Genomic DNA, 23831 nt, shown 5'->3' with positions numbered 1-23831 from the left:
GCAGAAAAAAAATCAATGTAAGGGCATCTCATTTATTTAGCACCAACATGCAGCTTTGTCAGTATTTTTTTTTTTCTATAGTTAATGCATGCTTGGACTGAGCTGAAATGATGCTATTTCCATGTAGAAAAAAGTCATGAGACTGGCCTACAATATTATTTTTATTTTTTATTTTTTTTTTGGGTTGGACTACTTTGGTAACAACAAAACAACTGCTTCAGTCATGACTGTCACTTTAGGTTCTTGTGTAACTCCATTTCAACCTCTATTTAGGCCCATTGGTACAACGTACGCTACCGCGGCAGTGCCTATCCCTCAGAAATTGTACGGAGAGATGACCTTGTTGAACGACCAGTAAGTACAATTGTAAAATTTCTGTTCTGTAAATTTTAAACGTATCTATGAAATATATATAAAAAAAATAAAAATAAATTGATTATTGCTTCTGTTTTAGTTTCACCAAGAACATTTCAAAATAAAATAAGTTGCTAAAAATATGTACAGTGTTTCAGAAGAATTAGAAGTTCTTGTGCTTGGAAATTTTACTGAATTGTAATTTCCCTTTAATATTTTTGCTGTGTGCCTACTGTGTGTCTACTACCACTAAGGTACTATATTTTATTTGGAAAGCCTTCTGTTTAAAATATGTATATTTGCTCATGTATTTTTCATTGCATGTTTACAAAAATTTTGCTTCCTCACACAGCTCATTTGCGTACTAGGAGATAAAAGGCATACTGACAAATGTTATGATTTCTACCTTCACTTTTTATTTAGGATCCTGTGGTACTGGCATTTGATATTGAGACCACAAAACTGCCCCTGAAGTTCCCAGATGCAGAAACTGATCAGATAATGATGATCTCCTACATGATTGATGCACAGGTTAGCAATGTATCTAATTAATTAGTATTTTGGAACAATGTTTGTAATGATTTCTATCATAGATGATCTGTCCGTTACAATAAATATTCAGTTAGGTTTTAATTTTAGGTGCAATTACAAAATAATAGCCTATTGTTTGCAAGTGGGTTAGATTGTTCCTCCTATAATAAGAACATACTGTAAATGTTAAAAATAAGAGGAGGCAATTCAGCCTAGTTTACCTTTTTTTTGTTAGTAAAGTTTTGATACTACAGTGATATAACTGAATGTTCCTTCCACTCTTTTGCCTGTTATCACTTAGGTCATCTGATGTGTTTCACTAATTAAGTTATTGAATTCTGTTGTTTTCTTTTTACTCATGCTTTTGAGGATGTCGAAAATAAGCATCATGATGGCATCTTACCTACAGTAACTTCAGATTCCTGGAATTCTCAAATTCAGGCATCTGTGAGACAAGTTGTGACTCTAATTTGGTTTTTAATTCAGCCCTGGGGTTTTTATTATTCAGGTGGTGAGTGTAATCTAGTGGGTGACAAATCAATTGTTAAATCATTTGAGGTTAGATTTACCTTTATTAAAAACTTGCGATGATATCCTAAATTATTTGGATCTATTATAAAATGTATTTATTATAGTAGAATTTTGATTATTAATTTATTTTATAAGAATAAGATTTAGACCTAATCCACAGAGATGATGATAAATAGTAGTTAAATTGGAACATCTGACGACAAGCACACTTTTTTGAGCATACTATAATTGCAGATTATAATGTTTTCTTATGTTACAGGGATACCTTATTACAAATAGGGAGATTGTATCTGAGGACATAGAAGATTTTGAGTTCACACCCAAGCCTGAATATGAGGGTCCTTTTACAGTATTCAATGAACCAGATGAGGTACTTTTACATATTTTTTGGATGGTGAAGTGCACATCTACTTATTTGATAGTTCATTATTGACCTAAAGACTTATGCTAATTCAGAAAAAGGAATGCCAGATAGCAAATCAATGCTTACTCTCAGATGAAAATATGTTGGTAATTGACACCATTTGGTTTTTATTAACTAGCTTTAGACATACCAGATTGACCTGTACACTCTGTGTGTGTGTGTGTGTGTGTGTGTGTGTGTGTGTGTGTGTGTGTTCATATAATTTGAAAGAATTGGATAAATAATCCTTTTTGTTGTTCCCGCTCTCCTTTTTCAGGCCAGTTTGATCCAGAGATGGTTCGATCATGTAATTGAGACAAAGCCCAATGTATTTGTCACGTACAATGGAGACTTCTTTGACTGGTGAGCATTTTTTTTTTCTTTTATTACCATGTTTTGGCATTGCATTTATAATTATGACATTGGCTATTTCAACACCAATTTTTAATTGAAACATTTACATTTCGAATTACTTGAGATAGTCATGTGCCTTACTTTAAATGAGTTTTTGGTTAAGAACATATAAGTTTTGTGCAAAAAAGTATCAAACAAAATGATGTGTTCAATTAATTAAGCTGTCACTTTTTTGAATAGGTATGTGCATATATGCATACTTTTTATGTAGCTTCGGTGTTGTGGGTTTTTTATTTATTTTTTTCCCCATTGTGACTGGATATCGTTCAGTACACATTGAGTGGCACTTCTTATTCCACTTTTAGGCCCTTTTTAGAGACCCGTGCTGCTCACCATGGTTTAAGCATGTACAGTGAGATTGGCTTTCAGAAAGACAGCCAAGGAGAATACAAATCTAGCCAGGCGATCCATATGGACTGCCTCAGGTACTAAATTATAATTTTCTATTTAGACTTTGTTGTGCTTCATAAACTGTGTACCACAAATTCACAGCCTTAGTAATAAATATGCTATTTGTTCCCATCTTCTGTCATAGGTGGGTAAAGCGTGACAGTTACCTTCCAGTTGGAAGTCACAACCTGAAAGCAGCAGCAAAAGCTAAGCTGGGCTATGACCCTGTGGAACTTGATCCTGAAGAAATGTGCCGCATGGCTACAGAGGAGCCCCAGGTAATTGTCAAGGAATCAAGATTTGATAGATTAAATAAGGATTCATTAAGGCATGGGTTTCACTTCTATGATTGTGAAGACTTTTTGGAATTTCTGAAATTCACAGTGCTAGTACAATCAAGTATTATTATTTTTTTTTTAATAAAATGCATTGTTTTAAATGTGTGTTTCCATTCTCAGACACTTGCCACATATTCTGTGTCAGATGCTGTTGCAACGTACTACTTGTACATGAAGTATGTGCATCCTTTTATCTTTGCCCTATGCACCATTATTCCCATGGAACCTGATGAGGTTAGTGTGCTTGTATCTCTAGCTTGTAGTAATAACTGCTTTTTGAGGTTACACTTGGAACAAGACTTTATTTTTTTTCTGTTTTTCTTTTTCTAATGTACTGCTTTCCTAGTCTCTGCTGTGTTTGATACTGTTCCCCAAAAGTGTTTTTTGTTTTAAAGGTCTTCTGAATGAGATTCCATTCCATTCCTTTAGGTCTTGCGGAAAGGTTCAGGAACATTATGTGAAGCCTTGCTTATGGTGCAAGCCTTCCATGCTAACATTGTGTTTCCAAACAAGCAAGAGCAGGTCTTTAACAAGCTAACTGATGATGGACATGTCCTTGACTCCGAAACATATGTGGGGGGCCACGTTGAAGCTCTAGAGTCGGGTGTTTTCCGCAGCGACATTCCTTGTCGTTTCAAAATGGTAAGAGTTTACAAAAGCTTTCTTGACATTGAATCTTTCCTTTAAATGAAAGAGGATACTATTGCTAATTCAGAGTGTCTGTTGCGTTAATTTATTTTACGATGATAAGCAGGATTGGAGCAGAGCCTTAAAATTTTGATAAATGTTTTGAATTCTGTTAGAATCTATTAAATATAGATTTTTCAATGAATTTACAATTTGGATGAAATATTAATTTCTCCTTTAATACACACATAGTTGTTGTCTTTTAGAAATTCACCACTTCAGGTTCATTTTAGGTTGACTGCTTCATTTTGAATCACACTGCAAGCAAACATATTGGTTTATAACTGCAACCCTACAGTGTTCAGCCTAGTTTTAGGCAATAGGTCTCATGGATGATGTTTTCACCTGTCAGAATCCTGCTGCCTTTGACTTTCTCTTGCAACGAGTGGAACTAACCATGCGACATGCCATTGAGGAAGAGGAGGGAATCCCTCTGGATCAAGTCACTAACTTTAGTGAAGTATGTTTTCTCTTATATTAATGTTGTCAATGTCATTCTGTGCCTTCTATCCATGAAATACCAAGAAAAACTAATCAGCAAAGACTAGGAACATTTAATTCCCACTTGTACATCTGGAACTTATTTTAGTTAAATTTTGGTAAATATTGTTTTCTCTGTGTGTGTTTTTCATATTTTGTATTTACACTAAACTGCAAGTGATTATTTGTTAATTGCTAAGAGATCTAATATGGTAGACTTATTAGATAACTGAACTTTCAACTTCTAAAAAGGACTTTATTTTCATGAATGGGTTTTGTTTTTTCAGGTGTGCAGTGAGATCAAGAAAAAACTTGTGTCTCTGAAAGAGGTGCCCAACAGGATTGAATGCCCATTAATCTACCATCTTGATGTGGGAGCTATGTATCCCAATATCATCCTCACTAATCGACTACAGGTGAGGAATAAATATAATTTCTGGTCTAAATGATGCTGTATGCCTGATGGTATGCAGTACAGTGCTTGTAATGTATATGTTTACAATTATATCTTTGGGATTCAGCCATTCATGTCTAGTTAAATTTTAAATGAACATTAACTTAAGTATTGTTGCAGATAGGTGGTATTTGTCAATGATATTATTTAAAATTGTTTGGTATATAGAGGACTGCAGAAAGTGCCATTGAAGACGGCATGTTCCTTTTTTTGTTTTAACCATTGCTTATTTGAGAGCTCCATTTGATGCCAGTGGTTTTGATTGTAATTACTGTGTAGTAATAAAATGGTTTGTAGTACAAAGTACAGTATAATATTAGCACATTTTCTAAGCAGTGAATGAAAGCTTATGAGTTTGTTTTGCCCTAATTTAAAAAAAATATTAACTATCTTTCTAGCCATCTGCTATGGTGGATGAAGCGACTTGTGCTGCATGTGACTTCAATAAGCCAGGAGCTAACTGTCAGAGGAAAATGACATGGCAGTGGAGAGGAGAGTTCAGTAAGTCTTTGTTATCCCCCACTTTTAAAGGAATGAGCCTTCTTTCTGCTTTTATTTCCCATCCTATTATGAATGATATGTGGCAAGGCCTACCTGCAAAGTAATAATGGCTTTAAAACTAGCTAGTTTATTTATTTATTTTATATTTACTAATAGTAATTTTTTTTTTTTTTTGCGCTCTGTCTAATATCTGGTTTCAATAGACATTAGTATATTCTTCGTTAAGTCATCATTGTCGGAGGTATCAGTCTGCAGTTGTGTGCATTTATAGTCCTATTTATTTTATATATCACCTGGAATAGTGCCAGCCAGTCGGAGTGAATATCATCGTATCCAGCAACAGCTGGAGTCTGAAAAGTTCCCGTCTCTCTTCCCCAATGGTCCACCCCAAGCATTTCATGAACTGAGTCGTGAGGAGCAGGCCAAACATGAGAAGAAGCGCTTGGCAGGTAATTAAAGGTGGAAGGACCCGAACCCCTCTACCCATTGTGTATGTGTTTTTAATCTGTGAGCTTTTGCTTTCAGCAAGCTGCTGTTTGAACAGAAATATTACAGACAAACTGAAATTCATTTCAAATTCATTTCATTACAAGGAAATGCTCTATTGAATGTAATACATTTATCAAAGTTCTTGGTCTCTTTCCTTATTTTCCAACTCTTTCTGAAGTAACCACTCTTACAAGTTTATTTAGCAATGTAAAAAAACAGAAATGTTCCCAACTAACAAATGTCCACCAGTAACTCTGCAGAATTGTGACGTTAACAAGTAATAGCAGGAGTCGCAAGTAACACTAATTTAATTCAGTCTCGGATAATTCAGGAATGCACTTGGTGACCTGTATATGGTCAAATTGATGATGCCATGCATTGCACACCCCTGGTCCACCATGGGATATACATTGTTTCAGCAAAACATTCCAAAATGGCTTCTTCACAGCTAAAACATTTAATAGTGGCTGAAACAGTAATAAAGTTTTCAGAAAAGCCTCTGATAGTAAAATGCAAAATTTGAATTCCTTGGGTCAGAAAACCCCTAGAAGGATATCTCAAAAAGTTTTATTCCTAGAAGGTGATGCCCAAAAAAATTAACAAAGATGGCATCCATAATAGCAGCATGATAATGAGAGACACGTTTTTATAGGATGTCCAATAAATAATACTCATGAACGATGTGCGTAATTGGCCTGAATCGGCACTCTGTTCACTTGCCCTCTTATTCTCTCAATAGGTAACCTTTTGTATTTTTGTTATTGTGTCTTCAGGCTCCCAAAATCTTGTACTTTCTGATGCCTTCAGTCATGTATATTATACAGTATGCCAGAACCCTTGAAAATGAAACTTTACATTTTAAAAGAAGGACAACTAACTTTTATGGCAAACCAAAATAAAACTTTTTTCCCCTCACAGGTGACAGATATGTCTGCCTTGTTATCCTCATAAACAGAGTTGTAGGGAAATTTACAGCATTTTATTTCAGTTTTCTAAAATTTTATAATGTACCTTTTTATAAAACCTTTGTGTCGTATAATAAAAAATTGTTATGTTAGCTTACTTGGGCCGATCCATAATTTTTAAGCAGTTTTTGTAAGGCATACTTAAAGGGAAATAACAGTTTACTGTAAACATAATATGCTACCTGAGTAGTCTTTTCTCCTACTTAAATACTGAGCTATACAACAAATGTCTAATTTTCTTCTTTGGCAGGAAGTAGTATTAAAATGTATGATATTCTTTATTTATTTTTTCCCATTGAAAAAGCAATGTTACTTTACAATATGTAGTATAATTTCCTTAAATTATCCCACTCAGAACCCATATTTTGTAAAATGTTTGTGTGAAATTTTCTACTGGGAAACCTGTATTTGCTGTTTGATAGCACACAAAAATGCAACATTTGAAGCTAAAGTTTGACACAAATGTGAAAAAAGGTACAGTTACAAAACGACATGGATCAAATGTACAGGCAGCTAGCTATTCATGATGTCTAATTTATTTTAACTTTGCTGGGAACTTTGTGGTTCTGGTGGTGTTTATTTTTACCAATAAGGCATATGCATGAACTATGCATTCAACTCTACTAATTTTGCTTTACTAAGTATAACCACTTGTTTACTGCCTAGAAAAAAAAAACATTTAGTGCATCATTACCTTCTCATCAAACCTATATGGTATGTACATTTTGTTCCTGAAACCTTCTAGATTATTGCCGAAAGGCCTATAAGAAGGTTCGCAGCACACGTGTGGAGGAGCGAGTAACCACCATCTGCCAACGGGAGAACTCCTTCTATGTGGACACTGTGCGGGCCTTCAGAGACCGACGTTATGAGTTCAAAGGCCTGCACAAGGTAAAGTCAAGTGTACCAATGGATTGTTTTTTTTGGTTTTTTTTTTTATATTCACGGTAATGAACTATCAGATGATAGTGCAAATGCAAAGAAGCCACATAAAAGATGAGAATTTAACATTTAATAATCTAAGAATCAGCAAAAATTAACAAGACTGGCATAAGAGTACTTTCACACTTTTCCTTATAGATTTGTGACCTACCTGGAATGTTGAAATGATTCATTTTTACTTTTAACAGGTATGGAAAAAGAAGCTGTCTGCAGCACAAGAAAGTGGAGATGCTGCCGAGGTGAAGCGTTGTAAAAACATGGAAATACTCTATGAGTCACTGCAGCTTGCTCACAAGTGCATCCTCAACTCATTCTACGGCTATGTTATGCGTAAAGGGTATGGAGTTAATGCCTTTCTTCCACTAACCAAAGGGATCATTCAGATTTTAAATGATACAACTGTTATATCCCTCAATTACAGGGCACGTTGGTATTCCATGGAAATGGCTGGCATTGTGTGTTTCACTGGGGCTAACATCATTACCCAAGCTAGGGAATTGATTGAGCAGATTGGGTGAGTAATATGATATATTGCCAGGATCTACTAATGCTCAATGGGTATAAAATAGTACCCCCTTTTGTAAATGGCTCTGTGTACCTCTGTGGATGTTAGAATGTATTGAAAATGTAAGTAGTACATTTGATAAATCAAAGTGTCCTGTAACTTAAATTGGCTAACACATCAGCTTTTGATGTTATAGAGTTTGCCCTGGCAACGTCTTTATAGACAAGCTAAGCATTCAGAACATGTACAGGTCTTTTCTTCCCATTCTGGCATTTGTTGAAGTCTCCTTCTTTTTACAGCTCTGAACTTGAATGCAAATACTTCTGAGTGATTCACCAAATATTAAAATAGTTGCCTGCCCTAAATACAGCTCTTCTCAATCAATGCCAGTCTGTCCCTTCCCAGTGGCCTTTGTTTCCCACTCCTGATAAATGTTAGAATTTTAAATGCATCTGATGCCATCTAGTTTTTTTGTCATATATGCAGTATGTTCACGGCCACTGTTGGTCTTAGGATGGCGAGCATAGATGGCGTTTTTTGTTAGTTTCATGATCATGCAATGTAAGAAAGGAGTTTAAAAAACCAAAGTAATTTCTCTCCTTTTTATGTTTTATTCTACTGTGACTCTTCAATGAGTTATAAAATTGTTTATAGAAGCGTATGATTTATGGGCATAATTTTCAAGAGGACCCCATTGTAAATCCTGGAAGCTAAATAAACCATCATTGCATATAGCTAACATTTCATTATCTGCACCTTTTTATGACCAGTCAAAATAGTTCTAACCGGAAGCAGAGATTTGTGTCACACACTTTAACATAGATGCAAGGACTTTTCTGTTTATTCATCCCCTTGGTTCATTGCATCATAATATTTTGCTGCAAAGTTCTCATCCAGTAAATAGTTATAATAAGATAATCTCTAACTTACAGGAGACCCTTGGAGCTTGATACAGATGGTATCTGGTGTGTCCTTCCAAACACCTTTCCAGAAAACTTTGTGGTTAAATCAACTAATGAGAAGAAGCCAAAAGTGACAATCTCATATCCAGGAGCTATGCTCAACATCCTAGTCAAGGTGGACTGACTTTCATTTTTTACAAACAGAATGTTATGAGGCACCCATTTATTTTGTTAGGCTATTCACTAGACGGCACAAAAAAAAAACGTTAAAAAGATTCAAAAAATAAATTCTCATATTGTAAAATGAAGTTATTCAGTGGTCTCCAAGTCCTGCTGAATCATTTAAGGAACTGGACAAATTATGTATCAGTGGGATTAAAGAGTTTGAAACAGCATATTTACATTTTCAGATCCCTTATCTATAGCTTTAATCGTTTTGGGTTTGATAATTAAAAAAGGAGTACTGTATTATAAAATTCATAAAAATCATTATGGAGTGTTTCTTTAACATGGATATTAATTAAAATTTGTTGTTAATCCTTCTGAAACACTGTTGCTATTAGAACACAACCTAAGCCATACAATTGCAGAAAACTGAATCAAAAAGTTGGAATTTATATATGCAGTTAGTATTTTAATATAGCATTTTGGTGTCATGAAAAAGAAAGATGTTTGAAAAATAGATTTCTCTATTTATTTTGGTCTTTTGTAGGAGGGATTTACTAATCATCAATATCAGGAACTTGTAGACCCAGCCACATTAACCTATGAGACACGCTCAGAAAATAGCATTTTCTTTGAGGTTGATGGGCCGTACCTGGCCATGATCCTACCTGCCTCCAAAGAAGAGGGGAAAAAACTGAAGAAGAGGTGCGATGTGTGTAGGCTACCTGGTAGTTTTGGTGCAGTGAATTGTCAGTTACAGTGTTCTGTTTTGTTTTTGTGGCTTGGCTGTAAGTGTGGCAGGTTGATATATTCCACCATAGTAAGTGGCTCCTTTTTTCTTTCTGTTTTTTATACTGCAATGTAGTGTACATGCATTGCTATATAGTACTGTTGGTATCACTCTGAACATCACCACACTCATTTCTTCATTCATTAGTTAAGTATTTTTTTAATCTTTTTTTAAACTCTCCAGTTAATTTGTGTCCCATATAGTATGAAGTCCATTTAAAGGAATGTGGAACTGCGTCTTTTCTAGGTTCCCAAAGTCAATGAACTACTGACGCCTAACATAGAAATCTCTCTGTTTTTAAAATTTTAGTGAAAATTTAAGAAGGAAACCACAGAAATTCAGAAAAAAAGTTTTTAAACATGCAGAATTAAAGGCAAAAAGGGACCAACTTACATATGCTTCACTTTAGTACATCGGCATATTCAGTATGCTCAGTACACTAAGTACGGTTTGTCCTCCATAAAATGAAGAATTCCAGCTGAAGCTGAATTGTATGTCAACCATAAGTTACCAGATTTCTGTCTTGCGGCAATTGTTTTCTCTGGTCATGGATTGATTTTGCCACTGCTTCACAGCACATATTTTATGATGTTTTATGTTCAGCATTACATACGAATTTGTGTTTTGCTGTTATTAATGTGAACAGATTACATTAATTATAGCATGTTAAAAATCACTAAATTCTGATGCTGTTACTGAATAGGGATCTCTAACTCCATAGTTAGAATTCTGTACTTTTTAATGTTTAACTTTAGAAATGATCTATTATGTTCTATATTTTAAAATACACTAACAATAAAATAAATGGAAATCGGGGGTCACTCGTATTCTGAAAGTGTATTTTCATTTATTTTGTTATTTTTCATATTTACAGTATAACAATGATAAACCATCCATTTTGAACTCCTATAGGTATGCAGTGTTTAATGAGGATGGTTCACTGGCTGAGCTGAAAGGATTTGAAGTAAAACGCAGGGGGGAGCTGCAGCTCATAAAGATCTTTCAGTCTTCTGTTTTTGAAGCCTTTCTCAAGGGTACCACACTTGAGGAAGTCTATGCCTCTGTGGCTAAGGTAGCAGATTACTGGCTGGATGTGCTGTATAGTAAGGTGAGATAAGAACATATTATGTAATGTCTTTATAAAGTACTATTTTGTTGAACAGAGTCTTCATTAAGTGAAATAAAAGCAATGATAGTTGTAAAAAGGTAAATGATGAACCTTTCAGCTTTTCATCTCTCACTTGGGTCTTTGACTGCTTTATATTTCCTATTAGGCTGCCAACATGCCAGACTCTGAATTGTTTGAGTTAATCTCCGAAAACCGATCCATGTCACGTCGCCTAGAAGACTATGGTGACCAGAAATCCACATCAATAAGCACAGCCAAGCGGCTGGCGGAATTCTTGGGTGATCAAATGGTGAAGGATGCAGGGCTAAGTTGTCGCTATGTTATCTCCCGCAAGCCAGAGGGGTCCCCTGTCACAGAAAGGTAGACTGTGCACTATTTCTAAATGTTATAGTTGTAACCTATTCTACAATAACTATTTTTGTGCCCAGCTAAAACTTGCACCTAAATTAAATTGTTCTTTGGTATTTTTCCTGACTTCACAAGTCTGCTTATTTCTAGAGCAATTCCACTTGCCATTTTCCAGGCTGAAACCAGCGTCCGTAAGCACTTTTTGCGCAAGTGGCTGAAGACTCCTGCTTTGCAAGATTTTGACATACGCATGGTAAGCTGTCTTCCCCACTCTCACTCTGTCTTTGTAAATGAATTAGAATGTCTTAGATAATAACTCTTTGTTACATGTCATCTCTTTACAGATCTTGGATTGGAATTACTATATAGAGAGACTGAGCAGTGCCATCCAGAAAATTATAACTATTCCTGCAGCCCTACAACAGGTATTTGAAAGGCAAACGCGATGTTTATTTTTACTCTTCAGGAGCCACTAAAGGAAGTAAATGGGACATTTGAAGTGCTCCTTATTTTTGTCCCACTTATGTAAAGTCAGTTTTCATAAAATTGACCTGACTTTTAACATGATCGCTTCGACTCAGCTGGGCCTTCTATTCAATTTTGAATTTTATTTATGGTCCATTAACTGTACTGTATATGGCTTGAGGAAACTGGAATCATGTGCCATTTGCTGTGATAACACAAGCATTACAGTTGGAAGGAATAGCTTAAGGCAATCTCTGAGCAACACCCAAGGCAGCAATCCCACCTTTCCATCTGGTTTTGCTTGAATATATAAAGTCATTAAGAATATTCTTTTGAGTGTGCAACAGAAGTGTATTTTTGCCTGATAAGTATTGACATTTTAAATTTTTCCTTAGGTGAAAAACCCTGTTCCAAGAGTCAGACATCCTGACTGGCTTCATAAAAAGCTCTTGGAAAAGAATGATATCTATAAACAGAAGAAAATCAGTGAACTGTTTATCAGTGATGGAAGAAGACAGGTGTGCTACATCTGTTATGCTTTCATATAGGATATGTGTACTATAGTGTGTTAACATTGTTACCATTAAAGATTATACATTATGAACTGTTTGTTTTAGCATGGGGATGTTATAATATCTAAAGCTGTGAAATTCTTAGGTGCAAATAAATCAAATGAATGCAAAAGACACCAGTAGTGGTGAAATGAAAGGTGGATGGATTGTGTTCCAGAGTATGGTAACTATGTGTCTGCCATATGATCATCTGTTTTATGAAATGTTCTGTTTTTATGGCAGACTTGTCTGTTTGCTTATTTACACTTTTGACATACTGAACCTGATCATTTTATTTATTCATATTTACACTGCTGATTGCACAGTGTTATTAGTACAGCAACACTTGAGTTTTTACATGCTAGAAGCAGAGGCAGGTAACTAGATTTGTTTAGAGTTTCATGGCAAGCTGGTGGATTTGCAATCTTTTGAAATCCAGTCAGACTGCATCGATAAAGCCTGCTTTCTGTAGCACATTAGTTTTCTTAACTAGAGCTTTTCCCCAGAAGGTTGATCGTTTGAGGGTTTTTTTTTTTCTTTCCAAAATAATTTGCACTCTTAAAATGTAGAATTATCCAGTAAGGTTGAGGAGTATCTGTTTTCTCATATTAAGTTTTTCCTATTGTAGCTACTTGCTTTAGTTTTTTATAATTTATGACTTATTTGATCATGAAGAAAAGAATTCTGGAAACCAGTAAATTAAACAACACATGCTGCATGAAAATGGGTACTGCCATGTTTTAATTTTGATTTTTTTTTTTTTTTAAATACATACAAACATTTCTGCTTTCTTTTGGATATTCATTTCTGTCACAGGTGGCGTCGCATCAAGTGGTGGAAAGCAGCCAATGTTCAGAGAATGGGGATGTTCCAGACATGGAAGATCTAGTGAAAAAAAGGGGCATTTTGAAACCAGCCATCCCCATTACCACTAAGCGTAAGCGAGTGGAGTTTGCAGATGAAAGTCAGACGGAGACTCAGGAGCTGGCACTCACCCAGTCATGGAGGGAGATTTTGGGACCTCCACCTCCAACTGGAAACACACGAGTAAGCGTTAGCAGAACTGCCTCATTTTTAATAAAGAAACACTTGCCCTGCAGAAGATGAATATTAAAACTGTTGTGATGTTATAAAGCATCCACTTGTTAATTGTAGTTTTAGTGACTTCCTTTTTATTTGTTTTAATATTACTATGATGAAAAATATATGCAAAGTATTAAAAATAGAACAAATAAAGCTTATTAATGTGGGATCAAAAGATAAACTTCAAAATATTTGATGTGTAAAGAATTTATCGCTTTTTCAATACATTTTTCTCCTATAAGTTGACATTTGTCCTATTGACCTTTCTCCTATGAAAAAAAATGACACAAATTTTCATTTTTGTGAGATCGTATTGAATGTAGAACCACCGTCTGCAGAGGAATGTTTGCAGTTGCTGTCATCTTTAGTCCACTAACATGTTTGTAAACACATTCACAGTCTACAGTTATTATGCTTGCCATTTGTCATTTTAGGCTGAAGCCTATCAATAAAAGGATGCTTGCTTTCCAGTATGTCCCTACCATTGTTGACTTTGTAGGTTCAAAAGCTGGATTTAGAATACAAATTGTAGACCAGCCTTCCATCATTATAATTTATATCCATATTCACTGCTGGGCACCTCAGGATTATTTAGTTTCAGACCGTGAAAGCTCATGGATGAATTAACCTTCTGCTTGTTCAATCACCTGATGCATATTCTCTTCCTGATAATGTTTTCACTTGCTTTCTTTAACCTTTTAATGAATGGTTATGCACATCTCTCAATGAACTTCGGCACTGTCTATCAAATGAAACGCAAATGCATTTGGTATTTACTGGGCTGGTTTCATGATTAATGAATGAGACTTGGGCATGTGTTCAATTTTATTTCATAAGCATGTTTTCCAGAAGTGATTTATTTAACAGTATTTTAGTAAAAATACATGTGTTTGGTATTTTGTGAGCAGACATCTGGACAACATCTGACATTTGTAACATGAGTTTGTTTTTTTTCCTCCAAGGACGTTTTTTTGCTCTTGTCTGGCATTAGTCACCATAGACTTATATTTTATTAAACTTTTTTTTTTATGTTCTACATGAAGACATGAGATTAAACTTTTTTTATCAAGGTCTACAAACTACATATGGTAAATAATGTATAAAAACTATACATTTTGGGTGGAGTTGGCCATAGATTTATAGTTTATGTAAACTTAAAGGACAGTGCCACAATAAAACTTTCTTTAACGTTTCTGGTTCGGTTACTGTGTTTATGGTTTTTATTTCTGGCAGGAGGAGCGACTTGTCTGGCTCCGGTTTCACAAGAAGAAGTGGGAGCTTCAAGCCCGTCAGCGGCGGGAGCGCAATAAGAAGCGCCGTCTTGCAGATGGAGAGCCACTTCCAGCAGGTGGTGGAGCTATCCGAGGTGGTCCAAGCACTGGATTGGGTAGCTTTTTGAGGAGAACTGCTCGTAGCATTCTAGACATGCCCTGGCAAATAGTTCAGGTATGTAGACTCGGCAGATGTTATTAAACTAGACTGACAATTATGATGTGTATTATCTAGTTATGCTGCAGGTTTTTAAACATGGCCAAATTAGTAGTTTGGATGCTGTGTAGGATAAAAGACATTCACTTATTATTTAGAGAAATTAAATTGATAGCATATGTGAGCTTTTTTAGACAGAATAGCCTGTTCTTGTGAAAAAAAAATTCTAATGTTCTAATTTAATTCAGTGGGAAAAGTAAAACGTGAAGGTATTTAGAATAAATATCTTTACCTACCAAACCATCCTTGACATTCTCCATCTTGGACATATTCCCCTTCTTCAGATTGCAGAGACAAGTCAACCAGGCCTGTTCAAACTGTGGGCAGTGATTGGCACCGACCTCCACTGTATGAAACTCAACATCCCGCGAGTTTTCTATGTGAATCAGCGTGTGCCTAAACAGGATGATGGAGCACTTTACAGAAAGGTGACTGATGGCCTGAGAACACATTCTGAATTATGAAGTGTAGTTTGTTTCATTACACTGCATGTTTTACTTTTAGAACATAAAATTAGTTTTAAGGAATGTACTCGGGTGCTTTCTGTTTTAAAAAAAAAAAAAAAGTACAGTATGCTTTTTTTTTTTTTATTTTTTATTTTGTTACTGTTTTTCTTCATAATTCACAATGCCCAACTGGAGTAGTAGTCCTGAAGAAGTGCTTCTATTCTCCTTTTATAAGGTAGCCTAAATTCCTATATTTGCCTCCCGTGTAGGTTAACCGGATTCTGCCACGTTCAAATGTGGTGTACCATCTATATCAGTATTCAGTACCTGAAGACATGTATCAGGAACATATCAATGAGATCAACGCAGACCTCTCTGCACCAGATATTGAAGGTGTCTATGAGACACAGGTTAGTCCAGGCTACCTTGTCATTGGATGATCATTGTGTACATAATGTTCTAAATGTGACTTAGCTTTTTATTGATGAATCCTGGAGAAATCAACTTGCACTTTTCAATACCAGCTTATTTAGTGAGAAAGGTGAGGATTCCGTAAGTGGGAAGGATATATAAAAAAAGTGCTGGTTAAAAACACATTGCATTTATTACCTTAGATAGGTCAGACTGTGTCTTTTAATAATGAATTAGTATGGTTTAGCAGGGAAGTATAAAGCCAGCTTTGGTTTGATTGTCACAATACAGTCCATATTTTCTTTCTCCCCTAGGTCCCCTTGCTCTTTAGGGCTCTAGTTCAGCTTGGATGTGTCTGCATGGTAAATAAACAGCTGGCTCAACAGATTGCTGGCAGAGAGGCTGACACCTTTGACCTAGAACACCTGGAGATGAGATCATTGGCTCAGTTTAGCTACCTGGAACCTGGTGAGTAATGCCTAATACATATTATATACAGTTTATAGAGACATTATGCCTAAATTTATTCATTATTTACAACTATTAAGTGCCATTTTCATTGCAACTACAGTAACTGTAGCTAACTGCATTAGCTTTTAAATGTCTACAGGCAGCATCAGACACATCTATTTGTACCATCATGGACATGGCAACAAGGCACTGTTTGGCCTCTTCATTCCATCCCAGAGAAAGGCCAGTGTCTTTGTTCTGGACACAGTGAGTGTGACCAAGAGTCTTTTTCAGTTATAAGGGTTATGTATTTGACAAGTGTTGGTTATAAACAAAGAAAATTACAAATGTCAAAAAATATTAGCAAAGAACTGGGGTTTTCTCAATTACTAATGATTTTCTTCACTTCAATAGGTTCGAAGCAATCAAATGCCTAATCTGACGGCTCTTTACTCAGCTGAAAGGTTGGCACTTGTTGACAAAGTTGGTGAAGAATTGATGCCACCGGACAAACACAATTTTGAAGTGCGAGCTGAGAATGACCCCAAAACTGTCTATCGTGCACTTCAGAGAGCTCTTCTAAACTATAAGGTATTTGTAATCTGCAACTGCCTGCAGTATTCTCTGATACATTCATTGTTTGCTTATCACCAATTTCCTTGCATCACAGGATGAACGTCGTGGTCCCACTTTGATTGCCATCCAATCTAACTGGGACTTAAAGCGCCTATCAAGTGGAATGCCAGTTTTAGAAGAATTTCCTGTTGTACCAGTACATGTGGTTGATGAGATCAGTTACAGTGTTTTGGACTGGCAACGCCATGGGGCACGAAGAATGCTTAGACACTACCTCAATCTAGACAGCTGCTTATCACAAGCCTTTGAAATGGCTAGGTAGCTATGCAATGATTTATGCTGGGGGATGGTTCCAAAACCAGAGACGTTTTGTTTGAAGATAAATGTGTTCTATTTGCACTCTTTAGCTAAGGCTCTGAGGCCCATAGATTTTAAAACAATTGTTAGTAGTTTAAATGCAAGCTTGACCTCTGTATTAATATATTGTATTGTCTCCTTATGGCCTTCTTTACGTGTAGTAAATAGTTCAAAATAAGGTTTTTCCTAATTAAATTGCACATCCTCTCTCTGACATGTTAATATAGAGTACTTTGCGCCAACAAATTATTCAGCAGAGGAAATGCTACTGGGGCTTTTGCAATGAATCCTGGTATTTCAGAATTGCATTACCTTTGGGCATCTGAAAGATGGTTGTGGTTCTGAATGGGGAAATGATTTATAACTATTTCACTATTTTATCTTTTTGTAACATTTTATGTAATTGTTTTAGATCACCTATTAGAAAAACTTCCAAGTATGTTTCAGTGCTGTATCTACATTTTTCCCCTCTAACAGATACTATCATCTGCCAGTGGGTAATCTTCCAGAAGACATGTCCATTTTTGGTTCAGACTTGTTCCTAGCACGTCATCTCAACCGTCACAATCATTTACTGTGGCTGTCACCCACTGCTCGTCCGGACCTTGGTGGTAAGGAGGCTGATGATAGTCGTCTAGTGATGGAAAGTGATGAAAAGAGCTCTGTGGAAATCAATTCGCCTGGATGTTATTCTACAGGTAGGAGTTATAACATTATGTAAAGAACTTCATACCTGTCCTCAAGTTCCCTTTTTGGTATCTTTTCAATTGCTGCAAAGTAGTGTATGGCCTGTTTGATATTTTATCGTTATAATTTTGTTCCAAGGTGAGTGTACTTCCCTAAAACCAAGCTCAATTTTCTTTTTCTCTCTCTGTCCCTCCATCCATATCAGTTTGTGTAGAGCTGGACTTGCAGAGCCTAGCAGTCAATACCATCCTGCAGTCTCAACATGTCAATGATATGGAGGGATGTGCCAGCCTTGGAGTGAGCTTTGATGTGATCCAGACAGCCTCCCTAGAAGATATGATGGCAGGAAATCAAGGAACCAACTCTCTTGCCAGTTATGATGAGACTGCCCTATGTTCTAATGCTTTTAGGTGTGGGTTACGCATATGTTTTACCTCTTTAACTATGACCATTGCATTTTCTTCACATTTCTGATTGTTGGTAATTATTAGCTAAGAGTTACTAACTCATTTGCCTTTACAGCATCCCATAACTTAACCAATAGAGTAGTTGTGGAGGTGATCTGTCAGCTATACAGACTGCTTCCTTCCATGCCAAGATATTAGTAGAAGATGTAGTGAGTTAAGTCCCTCCCAGCTCCAAGAGCTGTGACCATTCCAGAGCTTACGCCTTACCCAGTAAACAATGGGTTGTACTTTACCTTTGTAAATATTAAAAAGTTTTCCTTCACTATGGTTATGTAAAATTTTGCAGCTATTTCTGCTGATACTATCCCACTGTTGCATTGATTCAGCCAGATTTGTGTGTGTGTGTGTCTCCTGTGCTCTTTTATATGTGAAAATACTGAAACATCATTAGATACTATAGCTTTGTTTCACGGAGTATACAATTTTTTTTATTTATTTTTTTTTATAAGCTTGATAAAACACTCAATTTAGTTTTACTTGCTTTGTGATAACTTTGTATGTGTGTACATTGTGTATGTATATGATATATATAGGTTTGTATCTTATATTTTAAACATAACTAGATGTTTTTTGTTAATATATTCACGTTATAGGTGGGTCTCGGTTGTTCATTAGAATGAGTTGCACTGTTTCTTTTTATTGCTATATATTCACTCAACTTTATAGTGATATACCTTTCTGCCATACCTTTAAAACAGCAAGTAATCATTTTTTATTTTAATGCATGTCACCAAATCTGGGGTTTTATTGCCAGGATTCTGAAAAGCATGGTGGTTGGCTGGGTGAAGGAAATTACCCAATATCATAATGTCTTTGCTGACAATCAAGTGATGCACTTCTATCGCTGGCTGAGGTCACCCACCTCATTAATGTATGACCCTGCACTGCATCGCACTCTGCATAACATGATGAAGAAAGTCTTCCTTCAGTAAGTGGTTACCTCGGCTTATGGGGAATTTGATCAAAGATTATTGGCTACCATAGTGAGAAATATCTCACATTCTCTTATGGTTTCAGGTTGGTTGCAGAATTTAAGCGGTTGGGCTCCAATGTTGTCTATGTCAACTTTAACAGAATCATTCTATGCACCAAGAAACGCAGGATAGAGGATGCCATTGCATATGTTGAATACATAACAAAAAGGTGAGGCCTAGACTGTGCCTAAAAAGATATGCTTAATGGATTATGGTGCCATTTCTATTTTGGATTTTTTGACATAACTAGGTTGTATTCGAGTAAAATTAAAATTGGCATTCTTCTAATGACATTTTACTTTAGGAATTGTGATTCCTTATTAAAAATACATGTTTTGGATTTAAAATTTCAGCTGATGATTAGTGTTAAATAATGTCACTTATTTAATTCTTAGTAGCATTTTGTTAATCCAGCGTATTTTTTATAATCTTCTTATGTGACACTTGATTTTTGTTTTCATGGGCAGTATTCATTCACGAGAGATTTTCCATTCTCTCTCCCTCTCCTTCTCTCGTTGCTGGGAGTTCTTGCTATGGATGGATTTAGCCAACTATGGAGGAATTAAAGGGAAGCTGCCATCCAGTGTGCTGTATGGAGAGGTATGGTACAGAGGGCACTTGGAATGTGAGTGATGGGGACTGCCATATGGCCAGCCTTTGTTTCTCCAAGACACATGGTGTGATAGCATATATTTGTATACAGTGTGAAAAATATGATAGTTGAAAAAGAACAAACAAAGAGGCCTCATTTAAGCACAAGCAAGTTTGCTATGGCCATACACTATAATTCTTGTTTGCAGTTGATCGAAATAAAACTGAAAGTAAATTAGAATCGTGAAATACAGAGGGGGGAAAAAAAAGCGAAATATACTATTGAGTTTGTTTCATAAAGTCAGTGTCCCAGGTTTTGGATTGATATATTACGAGATCCTATATATAGAGACAGGACAGAATTCCTTGAAGGCAATAGTTGCCAAACCCCATCTGTATATCCCTGGCAGTAGTGTAGTTGCTAAAAGTGAATGATGCACTGCAGATATTATAAGTTTTGCTCATTATCTTGTTGTGTATTATCAAAAGATATAAACTAGCTAGTGTTCGTGATACAACTCGGTCTCTGTGTAAAGGATACCAGTCATCTATTTAGATAATTCTCATTAGGCCCAACACTTAACCAAAGCAAAATCACACAAATTTCCATTAGCCTATAAGCAGTGTTCAGCTGAGGCACATTTGTAAAGTAGTATAACACATTGTTTCTTAATGAACTGTGCTGCAATGCACCATTACTTTTATATGTTCCTGCTTTCTCATTTAAACTCCTATTTAGAGAGAACCTCATCAAACTTACCATCATAATGATGCACAGGTGGATATATAAAGTTAGTACATGTTACTGAGTTTCTTTGCTGACCAGGAACAAGAAGGCAGATCAGCAAGACAGCAACAAGATGGTGATGAAGATAGTGAGGATGAGGATGAGACCACCGACAGACCTGAAGAAGGTGATGAAGATAACGATGTAGAAGATGACAATGTGGAAGACTTGATAGAGAGCAACTGGAACATCATGCAGTACCTGCCACAGGTGGCATCCTGTCAGAATTATTTTCTGATGATCATTTCTGGTAAGTCATCACATGGTCCAGTGGTACTTGAATACTTGTTTTCCATTTGTAAATAACTTGTGTTAACCCATTTAAGCTTTTATCATGAAGTACAAGAAAAATGACAATATGCATTTGCAAGATATGATGTATTCAGAATGAAACTACATTCAATGAATTTGTCTACTTCTAAAATGCTAAGCTGAATTTGTGGAATAAATATTACATGGCTGGGGAGGGAAACATGTCTATCATTCATTACTGTAGGTAGTTTTATATTATGCTGTGACTCTCTTTATCAGCATATATTGCGGCCATCTATCACAGCATGAAAGAGGAGCTGAGACGAAATGCTCCTGGAGCCACTCCTATTAAGAGGAGAGGTGGGAGTCAGATTTCTCAAGAGCCATTGGGAGATGCCAATGCTTTACCTGGTAAGGTACCATGCTTCTGTAGAAAAATGAAATTTAGTCACTGCATTTTTTTACATGCATTATACTTGTGGAGTGATGGCAAGTTACATTTCAATTAACAATTTTATAATATTTTGGCTTTATTAATATTGTTATTGTCTTTTTTTTTTTTTATTCTCAACATTGCCATTGTTTAAACACTCACATGTTTCTCTTGTACATCCTTTATGGAAAGGCATGTTACAAATACAGACAATGTTACTATAATGCAGTTTACTTTATATCCTTTTCAGATGTAACTGTTTGAGAATTTTCAAAAAGTAGATGGAGAGAATGAGGCTGTATGCTGTGAGTTTGAATGTGTTTGCTGTATTAGACAATAGATATGAAAAGAGACTGGTCCATTATATTTCATTGTTTTCCATTGGGGTCTTTACTTCAAAAACAATTGTCTGCAAGAGAAGCATCTCAAGAATGCTATGTGTTCTTCCCAAAAGGGATGATAACCTTCTCCCAGGAGTATGTGTGCAGTGAGCTCACCCAGAATTTCTTCACCATCACCCAGAAGATCCAGAAAAAAGTAACGGGCACCAGACATGCAACTGAACCTTCAGAGCTTTTCCCTGTGCTCCCAGGGTCCCATCTACCACTCAGCAACCCTGCACTGGAATTCATTAAATATGTATGCAAGGTAAGGGCAGGATATTTTTAGTGAAAAAATGTGAATTGTCCCACTAGTAAGAGTAAAGACATGGACAAGTAAGTGTCCATTTTGTCTGTCTGTGTTGTTATTCGAAAAATTACTGCCTTACTTGGACTGCCAAGTTATATTCCGATTGTTGCATTTTATATTCTAATGTTAAAATAAAATGCCTGTTTTGATTTGAAATAAAAACTATATCTAGTGCTTTTTAAGTTAATCCCCTGTTCTAAAAAGCTTGCCTTGCGACATTTACTCTTGGCAGGTCCTGTCACTTGATGCTAACATCACTAATCAGGTGAACAAGCTCAAAAGAGACCTCCTGAGACTTATAGATGTGGGTGAGTTCTCTGAAGAAGCCCAGTTTAAAGACCCCTGCCAATCCTATATCCTGGCAGAAGTCATCTGTCGTCATTGTAATTTTTGTCGAGACCTTGACCTCTGCAAAGATCCCTCAGTGGTTCAGGTGGGTTCTAGCAGATATCTCTTATTGTTTAACATTGGGCATTTTAGCTTTTTCCGAAGTACACACAGAAAATGGTGGTTTTATTTTTTGCATTTTGTGTTGGTGGCCTATGAAATATTACTGGGTAGTGAAAAGATAATTTCAAGTGTTTATTCTTATTTTAAAATTGTTGTAATCTGTTAATGAAAAATAATAAAGAGAATAAAACATTTGGCCAGAACTATATCCCATCTTGGCGAGCTCATCTCATGAACCCTGTTCTGTGCTATGTGAAGCTCTCACTGTTGTTTGCTTAATCTATTCTCTTCAATGCAGTATGAAATTATCTGAATTTTCATTTACAGGAAGGTTCTGTTACACAGCAGTGGTTCTGCTCCAACTGCCACAACCCATACGAGACCGATAACATTGAGATGGCACTTGTGGAGGCATTACAGAAGAAATTAATGACTTACACTCTCCAGGACCTGGTGAGTACTTAAGCGCTAGGCCAAAGAAACAAATCCAGAAAAATTCACAAAAAAGCCGGCCTGTTTTGCCTATAGTAGTATTACATTAATGAAAGACAACATAGAATGTCTGCAACACCTGGGATAAAAGCTAAACTGATTGTTTTCTGTGCTAGCTAAGCCATCAATTTTCCTTGTTAAAGATGTGAAACACTTATACTCTTGATGGCCATGGGCATAAGGAGAACATTTTTATTCGTAATTTAAAAACAAATGTCATATCTGGCCGACTTCGACCCCTCCTTTATGTAGACACAGTTAAAATATAATCAACAGTTCTGTCTGCGTCTGATTGACGAATGTGGGTCTTGGTGGTTACGTGTGGTTTATCTGCAGCTGCCTTTGCTTTTTTTTTTTTTTTAGGTTTGCATGAAGTGTAAAGGGGTGAAAGAAGCTAATATGCCAATCTACTGCAGCTGTGCTGGAGATTTCACTCTTGCATTCTCTACAAAGGTGAATTCTACAGAATTTGTACATTTCACCAATGAAGCACTTTGAATCTCTGCAACTGAATTTTTTTAATGTTATGGTATATTTCTTCTGTAGGGCTTTTCGGAGCAACTTGGCGTCTTTCAAAACATAGCCAGTCACTACAACATGCCTTTTCTAAAGGAGACCATCACATGGCTATTGCAGATGAGCCCTCAGCTAAGCAAAGAAAAGGCTTGATTGACGTCGTCATTAAAAAGCAATCCTTGGCAAAGTGACTTTTTTTTTTCCTTCAGTTACCACCTAAATGGACAGTAAGCTCAGAACCGTGCTTGCATGAAAATGACTAAGGAGGAGTATATTTAAAGGCAAGCGTTTTCAGATGAATCTCGATCTGCAGAATTTACCCCACGGTCTCTTGCAGTCTCACAATC

At 36.1% G+C, this 23831-nt stretch overlaps 1 protein-coding gene across 2 annotated transcripts in view; it reads left to right on the top strand.

The window, feature by feature from the left end:
• Positions 1-23820, top strand: part of pole (polymerase (DNA directed), epsilon) — a 30557-nt gene extending 6737 nt beyond the window's left edge. The window contains exons 9-50 of one of the 2 annotated variants that reach the window (XM_039771768.1): positions 274-354; positions 778-885; positions 1676-1786; positions 2097-2182; positions 2539-2658; positions 2769-2901; positions 3082-3195; positions 3391-3603; positions 4001-4108; positions 4416-4544; positions 4981-5083; positions 5386-5532; positions 7283-7428; positions 7668-7816; positions 7901-7993; positions 8917-9061; positions 9599-9756; positions 10754-10949; positions 11116-11330; positions 11469-11571; positions 11663-11743; positions 12179-12301; positions 13151-13381; positions 14651-14863; positions 15190-15333; positions 15621-15761; positions 16077-16230; positions 16373-16479; positions 16627-16803; positions 16883-17106; positions 17623-17843; positions 18038-18242; positions 19054-19227; positions 19317-19442; positions 19741-19873; positions 20691-20901; positions 21183-21314; positions 21791-21984; positions 22259-22459; positions 22804-22929; positions 23332-23421; positions 23515-23820. In XM_039771768.1, the coding sequence (XP_039627702.1) occupies positions 274-354; positions 778-885; positions 1676-1786; positions 2097-2182; positions 2539-2658; positions 2769-2901; positions 3082-3195; positions 3391-3603; positions 4001-4108; positions 4416-4544; positions 4981-5083; positions 5386-5532; positions 7283-7428; positions 7668-7816; positions 7901-7993; positions 8917-9061; positions 9599-9756; positions 10754-10949; positions 11116-11330; positions 11469-11571; positions 11663-11743; positions 12179-12301; positions 13151-13381; positions 14651-14863; positions 15190-15333; positions 15621-15761; positions 16077-16230; positions 16373-16479; positions 16627-16803; positions 16883-17106; positions 17623-17843; positions 18038-18242; positions 19054-19227; positions 19317-19442; positions 19741-19873; positions 20691-20901; positions 21183-21314; positions 21791-21984; positions 22259-22459; positions 22804-22929; positions 23332-23421; positions 23515-23637 (6189 nt within the window). In that variant the 3' untranslated portion in view covers positions 23638-23820. The remainder of the gene's footprint in view (positions 1-273; positions 355-777; positions 886-1675; positions 1787-2096; positions 2183-2538; positions 2659-2768; positions 2902-3081; positions 3196-3390; positions 3604-4000; positions 4109-4415; positions 4545-4980; positions 5084-5385; positions 5533-7282; positions 7429-7667; positions 7817-7900; positions 7994-8916; positions 9062-9598; positions 9757-10753; positions 10950-11115; positions 11331-11468; positions 11572-11662; positions 11744-12178; positions 12302-13150; positions 13382-14650; positions 14864-15189; positions 15334-15620; positions 15762-16076; positions 16231-16372; positions 16480-16626; positions 16804-16882; positions 17107-17622; positions 17844-18037; positions 18243-19053; positions 19228-19316; positions 19443-19740; positions 19874-20690; positions 20902-21182; positions 21315-21790; positions 21985-22258; positions 22460-22803; positions 22930-23331; positions 23422-23514) is intronic. The other variant, XM_039771769.1, reaches the window with a different exon arrangement.
• Positions 23821-23831: the final 11 nt, after the last annotated feature.

The sequence above is a fragment of the Polypterus senegalus genome, chromosome 12, assembly GCF_016835505.1.
Source record: "Polypterus senegalus isolate Bchr_013 chromosome 12, ASM1683550v1, whole genome shotgun sequence".
In the NCBI taxonomy this organism is placed as follows: Eukaryota; Metazoa; Chordata; class Cladistia; order Polypteriformes; family Polypteridae; genus Polypterus; species Polypterus senegalus.
The sequence above is the reverse complement of the archived record's forward strand: the minus strand, read 5'-3'. Positions and strand labels throughout refer to the sequence as shown.